General features: G+C 43.7%; 1 protein-coding gene across 1 annotated transcript in view; it reads left to right on the forward strand.

The window, feature by feature from the left end:
* The first annotated feature begins 8,756 nt into the window (after nucleotides 1-8,756).
* The window catches only part of NHERF1 (NHERF family PDZ scaffold protein 1), a 143,968-nt gene continuing 128,302 nt past the window's right edge, over nucleotides 8,757-24,422 (forward strand). The window contains exon 1 of the mRNA XM_069200084.1: nucleotides 8,757-9,845. Within this exon, the coding sequence (XP_069056185.1) occupies nucleotides 9,420-9,845 (426 nt within the window). The 5' untranslated portion in view covers nucleotides 8,757-9,419. The remainder of the gene's footprint in view (nucleotides 9,846-24,422) is intronic.

Consider the following 24,422-nt stretch of genomic DNA (forward strand, 5'->3'; position numbering starts at 1 on the left):
AGATCGGAAACCCGAAACGTGGTATCAATTCCCTAAGCAGCAGCTTCGCTACTGTAAGACTTTCATTTCTGCGTGTAGGGTATGCTTCAATCCAATGACTAAAGATACACACAATCACCAACACGTATCTCAGACCTCCAAACACAGGCATCTCAATGAAATCCAACTGCATTCTGCTAAATGGACCTCCTGCTCTCCCAATGTGGCTCAAATTCACCACTGTCCCTTTCCCCGCATTCATCTGTTGAGAGATGATACACCTGTGACAGATCACTTCTGCAGCTTGTCTGAATTTCGGGCTAAACCAGTCAATTTTGAACAGCCTGATCATGGCATCTCTCCCAATATGTGCTTGCCCATGGTAAAACCTTTCAAACTGTGACAGGAGACTGTTCGGCGAAACCATTTTCCTTTCATCTGAGACCCATAAGTCATCTGGTCTTTGTACACATTGCACCTTATCCCAAGAACGCTTCTCCTCCTTACTAGCGCAACCTTGCAACAATCTCAATTCCTCCAACGTGTCAACCACCCTTAATGCGTAACCTGTGCATGTCTCATTTTCTGTTTCAGGTAACAATTCCCACTGATCCCTAAATGATATAAAGTTCAATGCGCAAAACCTTGCGACTTGATCCGCATATCCATTTCCCATTGAAACAAAGTCTTGTGATTTCAAATGAACACTGCATTTCACCACGGCAATTTCATGAGGTAACTGCATTGCGTGCAACAATTCCTTAATTCTTTCACTATTTTTCACTGGAGAACCAGAAAACCCCTCTGTGACCATAGCTGGCCAAAATCATGGACAATTCCAAATCCGTATCTACTATCAGTATAGATAGTCACTCTCAACTAGGCAGCAGCATGGCAAGCTCTAGTAAGAGCAACCAATTCAGCCACTTGAGTAGAATAGACTCTCTCAAGCCAAGACGCTTCCAGGATACCAGAGATCGTACATACAGCGTATCCGGCTCTCAACACTCCTACCGAGTCTCTCAAACATGAGCCATCAACAAAGATAATTTTGTCATTTTCTTCCAATTGGGTATCTTTAATATCAGGCCTTGGTTTGGTGCACATTTCTGTTACCTCAAGACAATCATGTTCTACATCTTCTGCATCTTCAACTTCTGTGTTTTCATTTGGAAGCAATGTTGCCGGGTTCAGCACTGTACATCTTTTCAACGTTACATTTGGCAACCCCAATATAATCGTTTCATATTTTGTCAGTCTTGCATTTGTCATGTGCTGCATTTTGGTACGGGTTAACAAGATCTCAACTGAGTGTGGGACCATAACTGTTAAAGGATGTCCCATCACTATGCCTTCACATTGCGCGAGGCTTTGACTAACTGCTGCTACTGCACGCTGACAATCTGGTAAGGCTGCTGCAACTGGGTCAAAGTAGCTGAAAAATATGCTACTGGTCGGTTTACACCTCCATGGACCTGCGTCAGGACAGACAAAGAACATGCATCACGTTCATGACAAAACAGAACAAAAGGCTTTGTGTAGTCAGGCATACCTAAAGCGGGAGCCCTGCACATACACTCCCTCAACTCAGTAAACGCCTTCATTTCATTCTCTGACAGCACTATGACATCTGGCCCATCCTTAACTGTCAGTCTCACCAATGGCTTGGAGATGACTGAGAAATTCGGGATCCACTGACGACAGTAGCCCACCATTACCAGAAACATCCTAGTGTCTCTACGTGTCGTTGGAGGATTCATCTGCAAAAGGGCAGTCACTCTTTCCCTGGACAACTTCCTCAACCCTTTCTCAATTTGATGACCTAAGTATTTCACCTCTTTCTGACAATATTGCAGCTTCTTTGGAGACACCTTATGCCCGTTCTTTCCCAAGTGGTTCAGTAAGGCAATCGAATCATACTTGCAGTCATCCTTTGTCTTGGAAGCGATCAACAAATCATCAATGTACTGCACCAGAGTCGATTGAAAAGGCGATTCCAATGACTCCAAATCCTTCTTCAGTATCTGATTGAAAATGGAAGGTGATTCCGAAAACCCTTGAGGAATTCAACACCACTTGTAAACCTTATCCAGGAAATTGAAACTGAAGAGAAATTGGCTGTCCTCATGAAGAGGCACGGAAAAGAAACTCTTGGGACAAATCTACTACTGTGAACCACTCTGCATCACATAGAACCTGGAACATGATCACAGCTGGATTTGGCACCACTGGGCAACATTTCACCACTATGTTATTAATTTTTCTCAAGTCTTGGACAATTCGAACTTTCCCACAAGGCTTTCTCAGTCCCATTATTGGTGAATTACATGGACTGCTAATCACTTCTTTCAAAACTCCCTGCTTCACAAAGTCTGCAATTAATTGTGCCACCTTTATAAGGACATCTTGCGCCATGTGATACTGTGGTACCTGGGGGAACACAGCATTTGGCTTCACACTGACTTTGACTGGTTCTACTCCTTTTATCAGTCCCACTTCCTTTCCTGTCAAGTCCCACAGTTTCTCTTTGACTGTCCCCTGCAAGTCTGCTGGAAGATCAGTCACTGTGAACATTGGGAAGAAGTTAATCAGAGGATACTCCTCATCTATCGTCTCCGTTTCAGGCTCTGAAACCTGCCCTTAATCTCCTTCATCGTCACAGTTTGTCTGCACCTCAATCCCCTCATTGGAACAGGTGATCGAACACCTTGCCTTGCACAGTAAGTCTCTTACCAGTAGGGACACGGGACTTGAATTGCAAACTACAAACCTGTGCAACCCCTGAAAAGTGCCAAGCTCAACCTGAACCAGATCTGTGATCGGGTTAGTCAAGAGCTGATTCGCCACTCCCACTACCTTATCTGTACGTCCGAAAGAGGCAATTTTGGAACCTCTACACTTCTAACTATAGAGAGTGTAGCTCCTGTGTCAGCCAAGAATGAGACCTTGTGACCCATTACTTTCCCTTGCACGTAGGGCCCCCTCTGATCTACATCTAGGGACGCTGCAAGCCTGCACTCCTCACTATCTGAACTCTCATCCGACCATTCATCGTTTATTCCATTCTCACCAGGCAATGGGAATTGTTGTACTGTGTTATTTTGACTCATTCTTTGACCTGTGACCTGTTGAGGAAGCATCACCTGTTGCCGTTCCATTGGTGCTAAGGGCAACTGCATTTGCTGTCTAGGTACCACAGGAACCTGCTGTTGCATTTGCTGCATCTGCATTGGTTGTACAAGTGACATCTGCACTTGTTGCATGGGTTGGAGACCCTGCATCTGAACCATGTTATTCTGAAAGTTCAGATTAGGACCTCTCATCCTTGGTCCTTTAACATTTTGGAATGCATTATCATCATTGCTTTGTTGAACAACACCTTCCTGCGCCATCATCGGACATTCCCGCTTCCAGTGTCCGACGCCCCCGCAAGCATGTCAAGGCAACATCTTCTTCATCCCCTGCACATCATTTTTAACAACTACGGTATTTAAATCTGGACCGCGGTTCACAAAACCTCCTTGACCTATGCCTCTTATTGCGCCTGAAACATCCCGTTTCCTTGTGGCTGTTGCACCATCTGCTGTAGACTACCTCCCTGCAACCCTGACTGTGCCACTTTAATTTGCATCACCATCACTTTCTCCTTCAACTTTTTCTGTTTCAACTCAATCTCGTCACTACAATACTTTGCATATTGCAACACCTCGTCAATCGGCTTCGCTTGCCAACAGATTAAATGATTCTTAATCATCTGACTAATCTCGGGTCTCAATCCTTCAACAAATCTGAACACAAGGTGATTCATGTCCTTCGCCTCTATAACCTCTGTACCACTGTAGTGCTTGAACGCCTTCAATAGCCTCTCAGAGTAGGCATGTATCGACTCCTTGGCCTCCTGCGCAGTTCGATCAATCTTTTGCCAATCAATATTTTGCGGCAATACCCTCTGTTTCAAGAACTCAATCACTTTCTAGTAGTATTTCATCACCTCAGGTGACAGTGCTCCTGTGACTCTATCCCTTGCCGGTTCCGCAGCCGGGCAATCCACACTCCTCTTGCACTCAAGCCACAAATCAGCTGGAACTATGATCTCAAAAAGAGTATTCAGGTCTTCCCAAAGACACTTCGCAAGCTTCACAAACCTGTCCGACTGCTGATACCACTCTATTGGCTTCTCCCTCAGCCTGGGGAAATCATTTGTGAATGACAAAATATCACCTCTGGTCCACGGTACATGGACAAGAACCCCTCCGGCCGTTTCTCTCATTGGTAACATCTTTATTGTACCGGTATCCGGCACGGCTTTCGCCTGCTGCTCTATGCCGTCACTCTTCCTTTTATCTCTTTTCTTTGCCCATCTGCCTTCCCACTTCTCTAATGCTCCCCAAACTTGTGCACTCTGCAGTATCTCTTTGAGGTGTGCCTTCATCCCAGTAGACCTCATGTGTTCAAAATCTTTGGGTTCAAAATCTAACCTATAACTTCTCTTCAGATGTTTGGTATTTTCTAGATCTATTCCATACTTATCTGCCAAGTTCGCCAACCTCTGGTGCACCCTGCTCACTTCATTGGTTATTTTTGGGCACAAATACGTCAATTCTGCTTCAGTGTAAGACTCTAGCCTGTTCACTCCCATGCTCCCTTCAACTAGTTCATTTGCCTCCATGCCGAACCTCACAAAATTCAGGTACTCTTCTCTTTCCGACTGCTCTGTTGTCGCAGGAGTGGTCTCTGGTGAATTTAACTTGTCTAACCATTCATTCAGTTGTTGTGCAGTTAAACCTTGCAAAGAGATATTTCCAGCTTGCACTATCGGTGTTTGCGGTACATTCGCACTTGGGAACAGCGGAGTCAGCAGTCCCAAACATGATTGTCTCATGGTATCTGGAGGAACCCCAATTGGACTGAAGTCTAATTAAGACCTGATCCTTTTGAATGTCGGTTCCACTGGAGTCCTCCCTTGAGAGCTCCCTACGAACCCTCCTCTTGTCATCTCTTGGGTCATTATTCCTTGATCACATACACTAGGCTTCGCCTGTGCATACAATGGTACTGGCAGACCAACTGTAATAGGCAAAGATATGGTGGCTGGCGTCTGCCTGCTTCCCAAAACCTGTGGAGCATTAACTCCCATATTCTGGTTTATTACTGGTGCCATGGCTGACTGCGGTCCTGTGACCGAAGTGTAATTCGGAATCATCTGTTGCTGTGCCTGAAGCAGTAAAAGTGGAGTTGGCTCAGTCTGTATCAGTTTTGGTCTCGTGTATGCCAGATCTGACGGCACCATCAAATTCGTAGTAGTCTCTAGTACTGGGACATCAGGGTAAAGTCTCTGAACCTGTGGTGGCTCTAACTGAGGTTGCATCTCTGGAGCGGTGGACACACTGACACTATTCTGCACCGGAACTGGTGTTGCAACAGTATTAACCTGTACTGTGTTTGTTGTTCCCTGGTTCTGCGTCAAATTTATAGGACCTGCAGTAGTACTTGGTCTATTGTCATCTTGGGCGTATGGTGGTGGTCGATCATTTAGCAACTGATTAAGGAACTCATCATCATCTGAGTCATCTGCCTCTGCCCAGGACCATTGACCTGGCTAAAGATAGATATCTTAACCATCCTCTATTGAATCCTTATCTGATACTGGCTTCTCCTCCTTATGAGGGAAGAGTCTATTCTAAACTATGCCATACTGAGACTTGTCCTGTCCTATCTTTGCTGATGGCGAATCGACTGATGTCCTGAAGACGAAGACTGCCGCTGATTGCTGATACGTTGGAGGGGTAACTATCTGATGGAAAATTGTAATTGTCTGTTTGCCTTTACTTTCTAGGTACCAACTGCTCTTTTGATAGAGGCCATAGTTAGATGTTTTTCCAAACTTGTGTTTGCCAAATTGTTTTGCATGAAGCCCAACATGCTGATGCTAATTCAGAGTTAGTTAAGGAATTCACTAATATCGGATGCAAATAGACAAACAAAGTCCCAAAGAATAATGGCAAACTATGGCTTAAGGCAGAATGTCAGAATAACAACAAAAGTGTCCCAATAATAACTGATTTCTTCTCAGGTCATCCTGTTATATCAAAACTGTCGAACAAGTCCTTAATTTCTTATTGGATCAATTTTGGTGCATCATTATTTCTGTCCAATGATTCTCCGCGCACCTTACTAGAATTTCCACCTAACACAGTTCTCATGCAGTCGATTGGCTCCTGTGATTGACGTCTTCAACGGGTGGAATGTCAGGTAGGAAAAGTTACACTTTACACTCCAGTCAGTAGTCCTACTGTCTTCTCCTAGTCCAAGCGGCCTTGCACCTGTTGTGAATTACACTGTTGCATTTGGCAAGAATGTCTCCTTGAGCAAGTCGGGTCCCATGAGAAAGAATTTACTACTGCTACACACATAGCTCTAGCTTCTGGAAAAGTACAGCTTCGTGTCCTTCAGAAAAACAGCACATTGCACGTTAGAAAAAGACAGTTAATATAAGACCAGGCAGCTAGGCCCAGACCCTCACTAACTAAGGCCTAATTATTAATTTAGCATAATCCCTAATACATAACCCTTAATGCTAATACAAAGTCATACATTAATACATTGTTAATTCATCATTAGTCAGTTTCATTAACCATCGTATACCTTGGTGGCCACTCCCCGTGGGCACATTTCAACGCGTACATTATTTTTCTACGCTAACACATTTTCTATGCAGCTCCATTACACATTATATTGCAAGCTTTTCATGTTAATATTAATTTTAAAAGGTCACACTCCAACAATGTACAGAGTTCAGATGAGCTCTGCTAGAATTTTCTGCAATGTACCAGCGGACAGGAGACGATCAGAACAAATTGATACAATTATGTGTAGAGTAGGCTAAATGTACTTTCCCAAGACTTGAACAATGGAAGCACTGACTAAAAGACTGTGGGCAACAATTTTGTTACCTGAAGAGCCGGATGATGTTCTCATCGATAGAAGGACCAATCATGTTAATGGAACTTGATGCTTGAACTGACGCAAACAAGTGGTAAACAAAAACTATAGGTTGGAGTCATAACCCCTGATATGGTTGACCAATTAGCAATTTGTGGGACGGACTGAGAGACTCTAATAAAAAGTCATGACACAAGAAGGGAAATGAGTGTGGAGAGGTGAAAGTTGATGACGTCAGGAGAAACTGTCCGAAGTGCTGAAAATTGGGCTTGCTCTCTGTGAGTCCGAGCCTTTCCGATGACTGATGACCTGGAGACGAAGACTGACTCGTTGCTGATCTATCTTGGATAGGTAGCTATAAAATGTTGATTGATTAACGTGTGCTTTTTCTTCTAGGTACCAACTGCGCTGTTTAAAATGTTTTCTCTCTTCAATAGATTTTTTTCCAAATTAATGATTTTTAGCTAGATTGTTTTTGCATGAAGACCCACATGCTGATGCTAATTTGAGATAGGCAGGCTGACAAGGGTGACTTAATGGTGACGGTAGACTGACTGACTTGCTTTGCTGAACTATTCGAGGTTAAAGAAATTGCTGACTTATGTTGATGCTCGTTTTTTGCCTATCAATAAATCAATGGTGAATTGTTGCTCATGATGCTAATAAAGTTTGATTAACAATACAAAGTTTGAAATAAAGGTTTTGATCAGAATTGTAACTCATAGGGAATAAAAAATATGATTAACATTTTGAGAGTGATGGTATTTTCTTATTAGATAAGGTTTTCTTCATGGTGTTATTTATTGATTATGATGTTGTTGATGATGCATTGGTTGCCGCTTGACTAGGATACTCCATGCGATCTAAAAGATTCATCGACCTATAAGCGTCCCCTTGTAAGTTTACTTACTAAGGACAAGGCGTGCTATCAATGCCTTCGGGACAGGTTTGCGCTACAGAAAATCCTAATTATCAATAAATAAATGGAGGGGGACTGCGCTATAACGTACCTCGTTAGATTCCATGCACGTCCTTTTCGTGGTTCCAGCGCTCTCGCCATGTTCACTGTTCCTGGCTGCAGGGACATCCTAAGAATTTTAGGGGAGTGCCTGTTTGGAATAGCTTTGAATTTATGATCCAGTTTCAGTACATTCATGTCTTCTTTAGCCAGGTCAATGACAGTGCATAGGAACATTCGTCTGAATTTTAAATGTGTTTGCATCTAATATTCAGGTTAGTGACCTGTTATCAAATATTGTAACACACCAGCAGACACCAATATCACTGCAAATGATGTCTGTGACATACCTGAGGTCATGTTTTATCTAGAAGAAACTTTTATGGGTGTTGCATTAAACATATACACAACATTTCTCTGCAAAATGTCTGTCATAGAATCTCACACACCACTCACATTAAAAATAAGTTAAAGGAAAACAGCATTTAATACAATCTGTTTAAGAATTATTCAAGCTCATCACGGCAAAACGCAACATAACAGAGCTGGCTTTATGGGGGTCGGGAGGCTTAAAGGCTGGGGTGGCCCTGTGCCAGAGCGCACTTTGCTCATGCCTTAAGACATATCTGCCTGGCTGCGCCTCGCACGTACTCTTCTCTGCATATCCCAGGGTGCCTGCGGCTGTACGTGGGGCGCGCGCACATGAGCCCGAGGGCAGCAGGAGCGGGCCTGTGCTTTCATTTGAATAGCCCCACCCAATATGTATGATTTTTTTCCTGGGTCCGCCTTCTGTAGCCTGATTGGTTGTGTTATCAGTCTTTCTAGATTGCAAGGCCGCGCCCCTCTAGAAAGCCGGCATTTACACTCGAAGCGGTTCAGAGTCCGGTTGATGCCCGAGGAGAAGAGATCCGGGATTGTTCTGGACGATAGAGGGAGATCCCAGGGAAATCCGGGAGTGTCCAGGGCTTCCGAGCGAGCTCTCAGAGCGCAGGATCCCCGTCAAAGTAGCACCCAGAAAGTTTCCGGAACTCCAAACAGCTGCTGAGAGAGCCCGAGACGCTTTCAGTCTCCGTACACCTCCTCTTCTTTCCCGTAGCCTCTCATCCTGTTGATCATTTAGTCTCATTCCCGTATTGTCCACTTTCGATTTAATTGCCTTTTTAACCCCCCATTTTCCTTCTCTGAGTTTGTGACGGTGACCCATCAGCGCGCGTAGCTGGCCACCCAGCGCAATTTCTTGAGACTGTATCCTCTTCTCCAGTTAGTCACATTGCCCCTTCAGCCCCTGGATCTGGAATCCTCCTGTCTTTGTAACTTCCCCTTATTGCCGTTGAATTTTCCTTTTTTGGCCCATCAGGTTCCCATATTGCCCCATTAACTTCTTTGATTGCTCCATTACCTTCTGTTGTTGCTTCCAGGGTCTTGGCACACCCCTGCTCTTCTCATCCCTCAAAGGCCACTTATTGCAGCTATCACCATCCTGCTCTCGGCCCACTATTAGATTCTGGAAGACAGGCTTTGCAGCGGTCACTCCTGAGCAATGGCAGGGAAGGTGGAGCAGCTGCCCCGGCTCTGCAGTTTGGAGAAGGGCCCTGATGGCTATGGCTTCCACCTGCATGGGCAGAAAGACCGGCAGGGACAGTTCATTCGGCTGGTGGAAACTGGCTCTCCAGCAAGCCGAGCTGGTCTGCGCCCAAATGACCGCCTGGTAGAGGTAAATGGCCAAAATGTGGAGGCTGAGAGTCACCAGCAGGTGGTGGAGCGCATTCGGGCGGCAGCTGGCACCCTGAGGCTACTTGTGGTGGACCCTGACACCGATGAGCGACTGAAGACCCTTGGGCTTTCATGTTCTGAGAACCTGGTCCATGGGCTGCCTGGGGACCAGGCCTCCAAGCCCTCGGGTACAGAGGAGGAGAAGGAGGAGGAGAAGGTACAACGGGCAAGCGAGGAAAGCAAGAAGGAACAGGTAATTGGATGTGGCTACAAGTAAGGAGGAGAGAGGGGAATAAACAGGTGAGGGGAGGGTGCAGTGGAACTAGTACGGCGAGGTGAGGCAGCGCGTTGCTGGGGTTGAACTTGTGGGTGGAAGAGGCAGAGCCCATGTTGGGAGAGTGTCGTAGAAATGATGGATTGGGGCAAAAAACGAGGAAGACAATATGCAGAGAAGTCAGAATCCGAGAGTGAGCCCAGAGACATGTGGAAGAGATCCAGATCCAGGAGTAGACGATCAAGAAGTGATGGGGACAAGACTAGGGAATAAGGGCTAAACTACAGACAAAAGGGGGCAAAACTAAGAACAATGGTCAGAATCAGGAAGAGGGTGGAACTTGGCAAGATTTTAGAAAAGTGGTCCAGAAATAGGACAGTGGGTTAAAACCTTGGGAGTAGAGCAGAACCAACGGCATCAATGCAGAGTCAGAGGTCGTAGGTCACACCCTGTTGTGGAGGAATAAAACCAGATAATACCCAGGCCTCACCAGTACAGTGGCTAGCAGAGTGACAAATGCAGAAGGGTGAATATTAAAAGCAGACAAACATCTGAATAGAGCACAGAAGATTATCAGAGGTAGAGCCTGGAACATATATATATTTGTTATGGTGGAGCCAAGGAAAGACGGCGGAAAGAGGAGATATGCTAAGGGAAGAAGTCCAAAAAATAGACATGAAGAATGGCTGAGCCTGGATAGGATCAGCTCCTGGAACATGGAAACTATGAGCATAAGTTACTGGTCACTAGAAATCTAGGCTGGAGCTAGTTAAACGAAACAAGCATTTTCAATGCAACGGGTCTCGCATTTGTTCGAGTTTGAGCTATTAGCGCTGTAAAGCAAAAAAAACACAGCGCGATCACGCTATGTAAAATGCAGCGCGATCACGCTGCGTGGAAAACAAACAGATAAAGTAGTCCGGACTCCAGGCTGAAAACATTGAGCCTTGTATGTTTTTGGTACTTTACCGGTGCTGTTTAGGTGGGCTAAACACCGGAAAAGGCATGACGTATGCATGCCTTTCACAAATGAAAGCAAGCGGATTTTAAACGGCAAGCCCATGAACCAGTGTAAGTGACTGGCGTGGCATCGGCGTGGTTTCAAGCCCAAAGAGAGATTACAGAATGGACGGAGCACTTTGTGGTCGCCCATAAAAAGGAGAAGAAGGTTGGTGCCTAAAGATTGAAAACCTAATGAGGGGTGGAGACTGGAGAATAGAGATATAAGATAGGAAAGATTGAAATGGAAGGGTGGAGCAGAGCTTGACTAAGAGAAAAAGGGTGGAATGGTACCTGGGGAACAGAAATCGAGCAAGGTGGAGCTTGGAGAGAAACCTTGCGAGACAAGAGGCTGAAATTTAGAAGGTGAGGAGACTGGACAATAGAAATTAGGAAAAGGCAGAGCCATGATAACATAAATGTAGGTTTGGTATTCTGAGAACTTTACCTACGTCTGTGAATAAGCTTGTGTTGTTTGATGAGAAGGTTTTGAGTCCATTGCTGCAAGTTTTCAGATAAAGATCTGTGCTGTGTTAAAGCCGGATTATGTCTCTATGTACAGGGCTGTATCAACCTGCCACTAACCTGGCACAGGTCAGAATTCAGCTCTGCTGTCTGATGCAGCACATTGTCACCATGTAGTTGTGGCAGAGCCACTGGAATTATGCAGTTCTCCGTCCGCTGCTTTTTTCGCATAACTGTCAATTTGCTGCTTTTACTATATAATCTATCATCTGCTGCAAAATCTGCAGATTTTATCCAAAACGTTTTTCTACCTTATCTGGGTCAAAGTTTACTAAAATAAGGTGACATGTTTGCATGTAGTGGAAGGCCCTTGTCAAAGATTAACTGTTCATTTTCCCTTTGCTTATTTCTGTATTTGGTTGTTAAATTCGTACTAATGAGGCGATATATTTCCCAAGACAGTATTTCCATGTTTACACATTACAAAATAAAGAAATACTATAAAAAAAATGTGCTGCATAATTTGGTGCACTACTGCTGCATAATTCCAGAGGCCCTGAGTAACAGACCACATAGCGCCCACTCCCGCTTCACGTGGTGTTTTAAGGGCAGATCTCTCATAGATGAAGGTGGAAGATGCAAAGTGCTCTCTGATTGGTGAATAATGGTACTGTTCTACAGCAGATGCTGAACAGGACATTATGGGTTTGACTTACGAACCTTTGTGCTGGCCAAGCAAGTATAGCGGTAGCTCATTGAAGTGATAGGATGCTAGAATATACTGGCATGGCACCACCACCCGTGAGACTCTAGTAATAGTACCACCACTCATCAGACAAGAGTATATACAGACACGGAGGTATACGAGTACAGCACTGCAGCCCGCCACACCCTAACTTATATCAGCACAGCAGTTCTTACCATCAAGCACAGGGTAATGGGTACATGTCATTGTTGTCCATCATAGACCCGGTAATAGGAAAACCTCACAATTGCTCATCAGTTAGTTGGTCACAGGCTCAGGCACTGCTGCACAGAATCTTATATGCAGAAGATGGTACTGTCTGTTGGACAGTATAGGATGATAGGAAAACACCCATCAAGAGTGCACTCATGGGAATACAGTCATAGATTTAGCAACATGTCACTGCCTTTTATTCTACATTAGTCTAAACATTACCTTTGGACACTGAGTTTTAGGAACATGACTATGTCATCCAACAAATGCATAGGATTGTGCATGTAGGGATGTATTTATAACAAACTATTACATTTTAAACATCAGTGATTAAAACTAATAGAGCACTTCGCCCTGTGAAACCTATGGATGTAGGAAGTATAGGAGTATATCACAGTTGCCCATCTTGTCACAGGGACAGAAGAACAATGCAGTTCTAGCCATCGGGTACAGGGGTATAGAAACATGGTGCTCTTCCCATCAGATATGTTTGTAGCTTATTAGGAGCTACCTTGCACAGTAGAAGTTTGAGTGCTGCACAAATGGATTGCTGGTACATAATATACTCAGATGCCCAGCGCCATTATGGCCCTCATTTTGAGACTAGCGGTAAAAACCAACTACCGCTGCTGCGACGGCCGCCAAAAGACCATTGCCGCGGCTACCAGCTGTCCGCCGTATTATGACCACTGCTGGATTTCCGCCAGAAGGATGGCAGAAATCCAGCTGTGGCCATGCCGGCGGATATTGGTAAGGTGGAGCTGCTGCCACCAGCAGCTCCACTCCAGCGGACCGCCGCCAGCTGTATTATGACCCATAATACGGCCTGGCGGTGTTCTGCTGTCGGACGCCCTGAACACAGGTAAATCAGTGTGGTGTTGTGTGTGGGTGTGTAAATGTTTGTGTGCGTGGATGCGGGTGTGTGTTGCATGTTGAATGTGTGTGTGCATGTATGGAGGTGTGAGTGCGTGTATGTTGTGTAATGTGAATGTGTGTCTGCGTGTATGTATGACAGTGTGTGCGGATACGTGTGTGAATCGATGTATGCATGCGTGGATGCATGGGGGAATGGGTGTGTGTATGCATGTGTGTGTGAAGGGGGCGTGAATATAGAGGGGGTGGGAAGTGCTTTGGAGAGGTAGAGGCTGGTGGGGGGCTAACTGGAGGAGGGGGGGGGAGGAGACCCATATCAGTGACAGGGAATGAATTCCCTGTCACTGATAGTGCCTGTCGCCATGGTTTTTGTGGTGGTAGGGGTATGGCGGTAAGTACAGACAGCCTGTTGGCAGTACTTAACGCCATATTATCACTGACCGCCGGGGTCGTAAATGACCCCCTATATGTTTAAATACTTAAAATACTGCTGTTCTCTGACACCATGATACCTAAAACGTGAAGGGTATAAGTTTTTGACAGTTTAAACCACTGACGGTTACCCGGGTGTATTAAATCACTTTTCATTTTTCAGTGCGACTGTAGTCAGAGACCAACCATACCAAATCCTTCATAGTCCTGCCCCAAATTTGACTAGTTGTTTCAGACTGCTCAGCCATGCCCAATCCAAATGGTAGGGTAGCTGAGGTTCTGAGGATGCTGGGCAACTAATTAACTAGTCTGTCTCCAGACCCAGAGTATTTGGGAAAATTGCAGCTTTCCCCCAAAATAGTCCAGGGTGCTTATTTAGTATTTTAACTCCAGTCCCGTAATATTGTTGGGAAAGTTAAAAATAGCCCAAATGTTGTAACATAGGGTTGAAACTCTGCACTTCTGTTTTCCTGTAAAATCCAGTGGCACCTGACCTGAGGATGCTGATGAAAGCAATAAACTAGAAATACCTAGTGGGCAATGCTTTTTCCGTCTGATTGGTCTTCTGTGTTGAGGTGCAGCTCGAATCTGAATGGCACAGCTAGCTCGAGAGCCGTGTCTGTATATGCCCTTTTCACCCAACGAGATTGAGAGTGCAAAAAGTAATGCTTCCTTCTATCTGAGGCACTAATACGTACTCTGGGTGTATTCCATTCCAAAGTTTTGTTACCATTCCCTTATAATGTATATATGTTTTGTCATCTTCCAGGAGTACAGCAATATTTTGTGATTCTTTGTGTTACTCAGAAGGTACATAAACAGTCTAGTTCAACATGCTGTGATGATGTAGGCCAGACATACTTTGAAAGTTTTGGAACAGAAGTGCTTCCACCCATCGAACAAGATGGGTTATATAACTACAACATTTTCTCTTGAACAAATATATAGGAACCTGAGTCACCATTGCAGAGGAACAGGGTTATAGGAACCTAGCTCCGCACCCCAGTGAATATGGTGTAGAGGAGCCTGATACCCCGCAATCTATGGACATCAATATATGGGCACCTTGTGATAGCATCACTGCTAAGCAGACATGGGGCAATAGGAAAATAATCCTACTATTTATTGTACATTGCGACGGTGATATTTAAGGCACTTTTATAGAAAACCCATGAGGACAATGAGGTACTCGCAATCCTGACATCTGCGGGAGCAAATAGTAGACCATGCCTATACTTGACGAAAAGATGGTGGAAATATTTGTACTCAGGAAGCAATGCAAATAGTTTTTGAAGAAAAAATAATCCATCTTTTGTGTGAAGGCAGTGAGACTTGGAGATGCGTGAATCCATGTGTCTTGGGTTATGTGAGACCGTGCTTACCTTGGACAGGTTCATTTCTCCAATTTGAGGTTCTTTTGGTTGGTGTTGTTCAGGTGGTTTACTCTTGGTTGCATATGATACAAGGGAAAGCGAGAAGTTGCTGGTGAGGTAGAAGGGCTATTGAAAGAGGAAGGTTGCGTAGTGATGCGGCAGAGTTTAGGTTTCAAGTGCCCTTGAATAGATAGCCATTGAGTTGATCATATAGTACGGTTGATGTACTGGGTCTTTCAGGACATACTTCAGAAGGAAAAATGTCTTCCAACAGAGCAAAAGTTGAATTCGGTAAGCCGTATAATATGGCATTTTCTTCAGGACAGTACCAGAGCGTGTACTACTACTGAATTACAGTGAGGCAGTGGATTAAGACTGTGCTCAATTACTGAAATGCTTGCAACAAGCATATGAGATGATCTGAAGGTAAATTCTAATCCCGACACGGCACACTTAGTCATCCATCCTTTAGGGTCGGTAAATTGTGTGTCTGAAACTGAATAATAGCAATATTGATTATTTACAGCACTTACAAATGGTAGACGTGTGGTATGAACTGCTATTTAAAAACACGTTTTTATAAGAAACTATCAGTCTTTCATTTCCATGGAGGTGCAATTTATTAAGTGCAAATCTGGATTGGTGGTAGACAGGGATTTGAGATACCATGGGAAATTAAATGGAACCCATAGGTTTTAGGGTGGGTACCCATGTAAGTCGAGGCACCTGTTCAGAGTGAGGAGCATGTAACTTCTGAATGTTTACCAGAATTTTTTTTGGATCGGAGTGCAGGACTTCTGTTCGTTGGGGTTACATTTGATAAAAACTGCAGCATGACAAGCATCCTAATGAGATACTGGGATACAGGAGCATGTCTCCACCTCCCAGCAGACACAGAATTACTGAAACCAACCACTGCTGCTCATCAAATGCCAGTTTATGAGAATGTGGCATCCCACCCAGCAGACTGGGGGTTATAGGAACATGACACAGTGTACGTGTTATGTACTCTTATTTATAGAGACACTGAACGCCCACACATCGGACACAGGCATAGTGGCTTGGTAACACTGTTCACCAGAGAGGTATGCAGGAGGAACGTGGCAATGTCATGCACAGTACCGTATGGAGTATCAGAACAAAGCATAATTGCCCAAAGAAGTCTAGGAACAAGGCTCTGTTGCTAATGAATCTTAGCCACTCTTTAAATGGGGGCATGCAAACAGTGCACTACCAACCATGCAACACAGTAGCATAGGAACGTGGTACCACAGCCCATTGGAAATGGGTGGGCAGGGTAAAACTAAATTGCTGCGCTCTACACATTGGAGGTGAAGAAATGCCACTAAGGCCCATCAAAAATGGATAGAACTTCTCCACCACTGCCTATCTGATAAAAGGTGTATGAATATGTGTTGTGATGCATTGCAGGAGTCGATACAAGTAAGATGAAAGAGGTTTATTTTCAGCATCCATTACAGAGTCACCAACAGCTCCAACTGACCCTCTCGCCTCAGAACATCTATTGATGGGGAAGCTCTAGAACTTCCAGGGAGCACTCAGAACCTCATTTGCACAGACACTGAGCACCAATAGGAAGGACACAGCATTAATATTTCCCCCTTTAAAAAAAATGAAATTAAAACAATACAAATTGCTTAAACTATATAATCACAAGTTGCAAATATAATTACTGCAGTAATGGAGAATAACCCGACCCAGAGAAGAGCAGACCCCATGAGATGAAAGCATAGCTTAAAAGTCAATGGAACCTTAGAAGGAGATTCTTCACCCGCTCACTCCTATTTAGAATATGAGATGGGGACACATCCTCGTCCATTACGTCAAAGTCAATTGTTTCACACTCTTCCTAGCATCAAAAGAGGCTTTCCGTTTGCCCTGTGCTTCTTATACCCTACCAGACACAATGTCATCCATCTCTTTGAACTACACATACCCTTTCAATTATTTGACCATCCAAGGTGCAAAAACTTAGGAGGAATGTTTTTTACCCTGCATAGGCTCAAAAGGTGAAACTTTTGTACCTGAATTAGGAGTAGTGTGATCAAATCTCAGCATTGTGTTTGTGCTTTCTGCTTCCTCAGTTTTGCAGTCATTCTCTGTTGCCCACTGTATGCTCTCCAACAAGTCTCTATTCATGTGTTCAACCAGATCATTGGTTGGGGATGATACTGGCGCTTGATCCCAGGATTGTCAAGGAATGAGACCATGTCAGAACTAACAAATTGTACATCATTGTCCGACATAAGGAACTCTGGAAATCATTTTCCAGGAACAAATGGCATTTAAGGCGTTAACAGCTTTCTTCAAACCTGGCTCACCCTTGAATTTGACCTCAGGCCATTTGCTATAGTAGTCCATGACTACAAAAACAAAATGCTGTGAGGCAGAAGAGCATAGAAAGGTCATTCATGTTCATCAACCCTTGACCAGAGGTCTGGAGGGACACTCAGTTTGGATACAGAAGAGGAATGTTTACCTTTTGCCTCTTTTCACAACTTGAACACACAGGGACCAGGTTAGTCTAGCTGAAAAAAGTTATCTTTTCTAAGTCTGTCATGAAGAATCCAGTTTGAGATGGGGGAGGCCACGAGGAGCAGGAAGTGTGTAGTAGATGGTTGTCACTGTAGCACAAAGAGCAAGCCGTGCGTTGCAAACACTCGTCGTTGTAGCACAAAGAGCACGAAGATCCTGTCTGGCATCACAGACAGTCATTGCTGGAGCCTTGTGTCAGTGGTCTGCTGATGCTGTGGTCCAAGTTTCAGATCTTGCATTGCTGGTCACTGTAGCATGAAGAGTCGGGTTTACTGGAGCTTCGCATTGCTGGTTAGCACAGGTGGCAAGATCTCAGTGTGAACTGACCCATTCATGGTCATTAGCCCAAAACATCAGGATTTCTCCTTGTGTCCAGATGAGTGCACTCTGGTGCCAGCTAAGGGCTCAGGGCCTGGGAAGGCACCATTTGTGGATTAAGGATTTGCTCTTGCAGAGGCCAGCAGGGCTCACGCAGGCCCCACTGCAGGTCCAGTTGCAACAGGTCAGCTGAGCACTTGCAGGGATGCCTATGGAGTTTGTTGTATTCCTTTAGCTCAGATAGGAGGTCAGCCACGTGACCCTTCAAATCACTCAGGTAGCCTGGGATGAAGGGGTAAGGTCCAGTCTTCCTTCTCAGAAAAGCAGGGCAGGACTCAAGCAGCAGGGCAGTCCACTGACAGCTGGGCAGTCCTTCTTCTGTAGTATCCACAGCTCCAGGAGTGTTCTGAAGATCAGGGTTGAGGGTTCTATTTTAATACCAGGTGCCAGCTTTGAAGTAGAAGAAACTTCTGGAAATACCCTACCCCCACACACACAGATGGTTCTGGAGTTTTCTTCCTCCGTACCCTTGTCCCACAATGTCTGGGGTGAAAAAAGGCTAGTGTGGAGTTCTTTGTGAATGCAGGAGGCAGCACCTATTGAAGTGCAAGTGTGGTAGATGGCAGCTCTGCCTCCATCCACCTTGTCAATACCCAGTCCCCCTTTTGTGTTACTGTGTGGGAGGAATACACAAAGGCCAACTACACCTAGTCATGTGACCCAGGATACAGGCTGAAGGCACCAAATTGATAGGACAAGAACATGTCATCTTTCTAAAAGTGGCATTTTCAGAATTGTGAATTGAAATACAACTTTACCTCTAAAGAGGATTTTAATTTATAATTCCTTAAACATCAAACATGAGATTTCTACCCATTCGCAAACAAACGTTATCATTATCAAATGTAATAATGTAAATTATTGTTATTCAACGAGAGAGGGAGAGGTAGGCCTCACAGTAGTGAAAAACACATTTGTGAGTTTTTCACTACCAGGAAATGTAAAACTTGAAAGTACCTATCTAGCTTTTTAAATACAATCCACCCTTCACTATGGCAGTTTAGGGCCTACCTTGAGGAATATTTAAATGTATCAATAAGGGAGTTTTAGGCCTAGCAAAAGGGTTACTTTGCCAGGTCAAAATAGCAGTTTAAAAGTACATACATGCTGCAATTTCAGGCCTGGGACATGTTTTAAAGGCTACTTAAGTGGGTGTCACAATAAGTGCTGAGGGCCCACTAGTAGTATTTCATTTGCAGGCCCTGGGTACATGTGGCACCACATTACTAGGGACTTACAAGTAAATTAGATATGCCAAATTGATGTAAGCCAGTTTTTACCATGTTTAGGGGAATGAGCACAAGCTCTTTAGCACTGGTTAGCAATTGTAAAATGCACAGACTACTAAGGCCAACAAAAACAAAGTCTACAAAATAGAAGGAGGGAACGCAAAAAGTTTAGGGAAAAAACACACCAGGGATGTCAGGTCTAACAACTGTCCACTTGGCATGGGGTACAGGAATCTGGCTCCACTGCTCATCTAACATTGGAGCAGAAGAATGTGACACTGGTGCCCATAGTCCAGATGCTTGGGGTCCTAGGCGCCACTGCCTGTCAGGCATGTTTCTTGCGCACACACACACAGCTGGTTTGGTGCCGGAAATAGAATCACAATCATCATAACACTCCAAATGTGGATTCCACATACCTCAGCAATGCAAGCATCCTTCACACACAAACCGATATTCCATAGACACTGTTTAAATGCTCACTCAGAAGGTCCAGCATAGTCCGCATCCACAAGTTAAGAGTTTCAGCACATGTAGAGCAGGTTGCATTCCCACAGAAAATGCAGGGAGCAGGAATCCTAAGTTCACTCACTGAAAGAACTGACAGCACATATATCAGCAGATCAAGCTTCTTTCCCCAGCAGCAATGTGAGCTGCAGCCCCGCAAAAAATGCAGACAGCTAGAGAGCAAGTTTCACTCACTAAAGGAACAAACCGCACAGACCTCAGCAGATCAAGCTTCACTCCTCAGTTCTGTTATGTATAACGGAAAGATGCAGCTCGGCAACAATAGAGCAAGCTTCATTTATGTGATGAACAGGTAGAGCACAAGCAGCAGAAGGTTGCTCTTTGCTCCTCAGTCCTGGTGCAGTGTAAGCACCACCAATGAGTGACAGCCTTCCTCACGTGTACAATACAGGAACTGCTTGGCAAGCAGAAGCACGGGCGTTCTCTTCTCGCGCAGAACTACTGGCCCATGAACCGCGCATTGCAAGCTTCACCTACACACGCAAATCAAGTGCAGCGTGTGCAGCAGTAGCCCGGCTTTCCTTTCCAGACAAACCGGCCACTGAAGCACACACCACAGGCAGCTTAGTCTTGTATGTTTACTGAAGGCAATAAAAGAACAGGAAAGAGGAAGCTGTCCCAGAATAGAGGAAAGGAGCACGGATTTCCAACTGCCTTCTGCTTGATTAAAAACGTGGGTCATTAGTGGATGGTGGGGGCTGGGACGCAAAGGGAACGCCCAGCCGAGGCCTTCGGTAAACTAAAGGCTGCGTGATTTGGCTCGAGCAGTCGTGCCTTTGAAGAGGTGTTTTATTTTCTTTGACTTCTTTTGTTTTGAAATGTAAACATTATACTCGTTTTAGTAGATTTATTGATTGTATCATTTGTATCCACATTACAAATCTTTTTGATTGCATATCAACGTTTAGCGTAGCTATACGTGTCACTAGTTAGTTTCAGCTTGGCATTTCCCCTTAATGCTGCAATCTTACAGTATACACTTGCACATATAACAGTATAATTCAGACGTTCTGTATTTATTGCCCATATGCCTTCAGATTTTGTATTCCTTAAATATAATTTCAAACTCATGATTTGGAGCCTGGTATACACAGCAGTTGAACGATCTAAAAGGACTCATTTGAGCCTTTGCGACCACAAAATGGCTTTTCTGAATGTACAAAACCTAAATTGCGATTAGGTAACATGTTACATTAAATCAAAATTTGGGTTCCAGACAAAAAGGAGAATAAATATTTGGAAGGGGCATATAAAGGTTGTCTCTTCCAAGTACCCATTCCTTAACGTATGCATTAATGTTTTGTAACCAAAATCCAGTCACAAAACATTAGTACTTTACCACCAATTCCAAACTGGCGGTAACCATTTGCAAACTGGAAAGGGTTCCAAAACCACCCCTTCCCCGTTGCGAATATAGGCAAAAACATTTGTTAGGAGCAGACAGTGTCATGAACCACTGCCTGCTCCTAAAATACGTTAGTAAAATTACTCAATTGCTTTTGTAAACGTATCCCACTTTTTTTCTTTTAAGAAAACAGATTGCCTTAAAAAATTGCTGACCTCAGCAAGCAACCATGCCTGTGACTAACTATTCGTAGCGGGTTTTAGTTTGCGACCTACCCTATCCATATGATAGAGGGAGGTCAAATTGTGACCCACTACAAATCAGTATTTTGTGGACCAACCTATTAATACATAGGTTGTTTCACACAATACCAATGTATTCAGCAGAATTCAGTGTGCAAATTGTGCCCACTTCTACTAATCCATTTTAGTATATTCCTAATTCCGAATTGAAAATCATTATGTGATGCAATTTCCGATTTCTTATTAGAACTTTTTGTACATCAGGCCCCAGGTGTATTGCAGTGGATATCTAGTAACTCTTTATTGCTACAATACACATTTCTTGGGATCCTTTTTTCCTCAGAAGCAGGGTTTACAGAGAAAAGGAAACACACTATTGCTTGCTTTTCTTACATTGAAAAGGTTGCTTGAAGGCCTTAGTTATCGACTCTTGCTACTTGTTATTGCTGCCAAATTAACTTCAGTTATCAGGTATGGGAGTGAAGCTGTGCGAGGAAGAGATGCTGATATCCTAAACAGGGTAATTGGGAAAGTGTATAGGTCCCTATTCCAACTACCAGGAAACTGCTCTCAGCCTCAAATTAGGCTTGAAAATGGGTATTTGAACCAAAATATAGCTACGAAGGGCAGTTACATTTAAATCTGGAAGCACTTACAGACAACAAGGGGGGGATTCAACTTTGTCAGGCACTCTTGAAAGAGATAAATTTGACCCCCACATCCAAATCCAGGCAGTACTTGGATCAAGGCATGGAAGATCTGGATGTACCGTCATTGGGGGATGAAAGTCTCTTCTATTATGCATTCAAAAACGTTTTAAATCATACAGTGAAGAAGAAATCAATACTCATGGATAAGGATCTGTTAACAGGCAGATGGCATTCATGGATGATAATAAATGAGGATAACACCCTAAAAAAAATCTGCCATATTTGGAGGCTGGGTGGTCAAAAGCTGATAAAGATGTATTTATTAAACATTGATTCGGCCTTATTCAAGGTAGCGCCCACTCAGACCCCTGGAAACGCACTGATTTAAACCCCATGTGTAGGCTGTGTGGTTGTCGGGTGGAAGACGTCATCCATCTTATTTAACTGTGTAGTGGTTTATTAAATGAGCGTAGGACCCTATTGAAGGCTGCTTTTAATCAGAGATGTATACGATCATGCAGAGAAGCGGTGATTGCCTGTTTTAAACTATCTGATAATATTTTGAATGCCAGGCTAACAAAATTCTTGCGTTTGACATTCAAGAAATAACTAAATGGGCAGCAGTAATATTAATATAAAATGTGGTAGTTTTACATGGTCTATTTGCATGAATGATGCCGTCCCACTATTCTGATTATATGTCTCCTAGCTATTTAGGGATCGGGTAGAGGGGCAGACGTAAGATAACCATCTAGACACTAGGTTAAAAAATATAATTTCTCTGCACTTTGAAATGTTACTGTTACCATTACTATTTGTTTAATATCAGAGGGTAAACTTCTAGTTAATCTAGGTAAATAAGTTCTACATCTCAACTATGTAAAGCTTTTTTTAAAAAATATTATCAATCTTTGTTTGATATAAGATGTGGAATTCGATGAATTGTTGTTGACTATGGTCCTTCGCATAGTGTTTTCGCCTCTCACCTTTATGTACTATCTTTACTGTAAACGGCTGAGATTTTAGAAAATGGTATTCATAAACATGATAGGACGATGTTTAAAAAAAATCTGTATTTTAAAGTAATAGGATGGGAAGACAGGATTTTTTTTTGATAAGCAATTTTATTAATTTTGTGTAACAACATAAAACCCCAACAGGTCACAATTGCACTCGGCAGACTAAACACAGCACAAGTCCGAGGCATATAACAAAGGTATACTATCGAGTACCGTCATATTAGTCAAGGACAAGGCACACAACATTCCTACATTGGAGACATGCCTGCAGAACAGTCTTCCCAGGTCCCCATCCATTTCCCCCCACACTCTGTCATATTTAGCAGGGCAGCCCCTTGCTCCATAAACCAGTTTTTCTTGCTGGGCACAGCAGTCTACCCCTTGGCGCCACTTCACAATCGGGGGAGCCGTTTCTGCTTTCCAATTCGCTGGAATGTCTTGAGGATGAGAAGACAGAATTTTAATATGTAGACGATTAGAGGGTAGACTGTCAGTAAAGTCAAGCAAAAGTGTTTTTATTTTAAAATATATAATAGATTGATAACTATGGTCATGTGCACAGTGCCTTTTATGTACTATGTTTTATCATGCAGGATCCTAGGAAGCAGAAATAGATGGTATTTATAAGTATGAAATTAATTATGTATTTTTGTATGGTGGATTGGTTTTAGTTAACTATACATTTAATAATAAGCTTGAACATTTCTTGTGGGATTTGCCTTGCCCCCTGTTCTTGTAACCTATTGCCAATATAGCCTCCTTTTATTGATCATAATCAGTGAAGGCCCATGCGTATTTCCATCCAGACATCGTGGCCTGCATCTCTGACGACTTTTCTTCTCCAATCACAAGGAGGCTCCCTCTCCAGAGGCCCATTCTTCTTCCACATTTTCCATCTGGTATGTGGCAGGCCATCTGGTGAGCGCCAATGCATTTCGATGTCTCGGTGGGCAACTCCCAAAGCCAAGCCTAAAATGTATTACCTGCTTTTTTCAGCTTCTATCTACTCTACAACCTCAGCCGGTAGATCTGTTTTATATAAATTCCTTTCTTTCAATGCCTTGCCCAGCTTGGTTCTTACTGCTAGTAACCAGAAGCTGGTTATACCCGAGCATCCCCAAACCATGGGAGCAAAAACAACATCCACAAGGTCACACCTGGGGCATCTCAGTTTATTAGTATGCATCATAACGTTCAATTTGTGTGGTGTCAGGTAGGTCTGATGACATAGTTATGTATACTTGAAGCGGGTATTCGTGGATATAGTGTGTATAAGCACCAGTGCCTTGTCCCATTCCTTAAAACGTAATTGCCTTTTTAGTATACCCTCCCATCTGTTTTACAGAAAGCGTTATACATACTTAAGTGAGCCTCTGTGCCTCCATGTTTGTCAGTGAATGTGGAGGTGGTGAAAATAACACAGAAGCGTGGTAAAGAAAAATTGCTGTGCTCTTGATTTGCTGAAATCATTTTTGTAAATGTGCATCAGATAATTAAATGCACTGAAGG

Source organism: Pleurodeles waltl, chromosome 7, assembly GCF_031143425.1.
Source record: "Pleurodeles waltl isolate 20211129_DDA chromosome 7, aPleWal1.hap1.20221129, whole genome shotgun sequence".
Taxonomy (NCBI): domain Eukaryota; kingdom Metazoa; phylum Chordata; class Amphibia; order Caudata; family Salamandridae; genus Pleurodeles; species Pleurodeles waltl.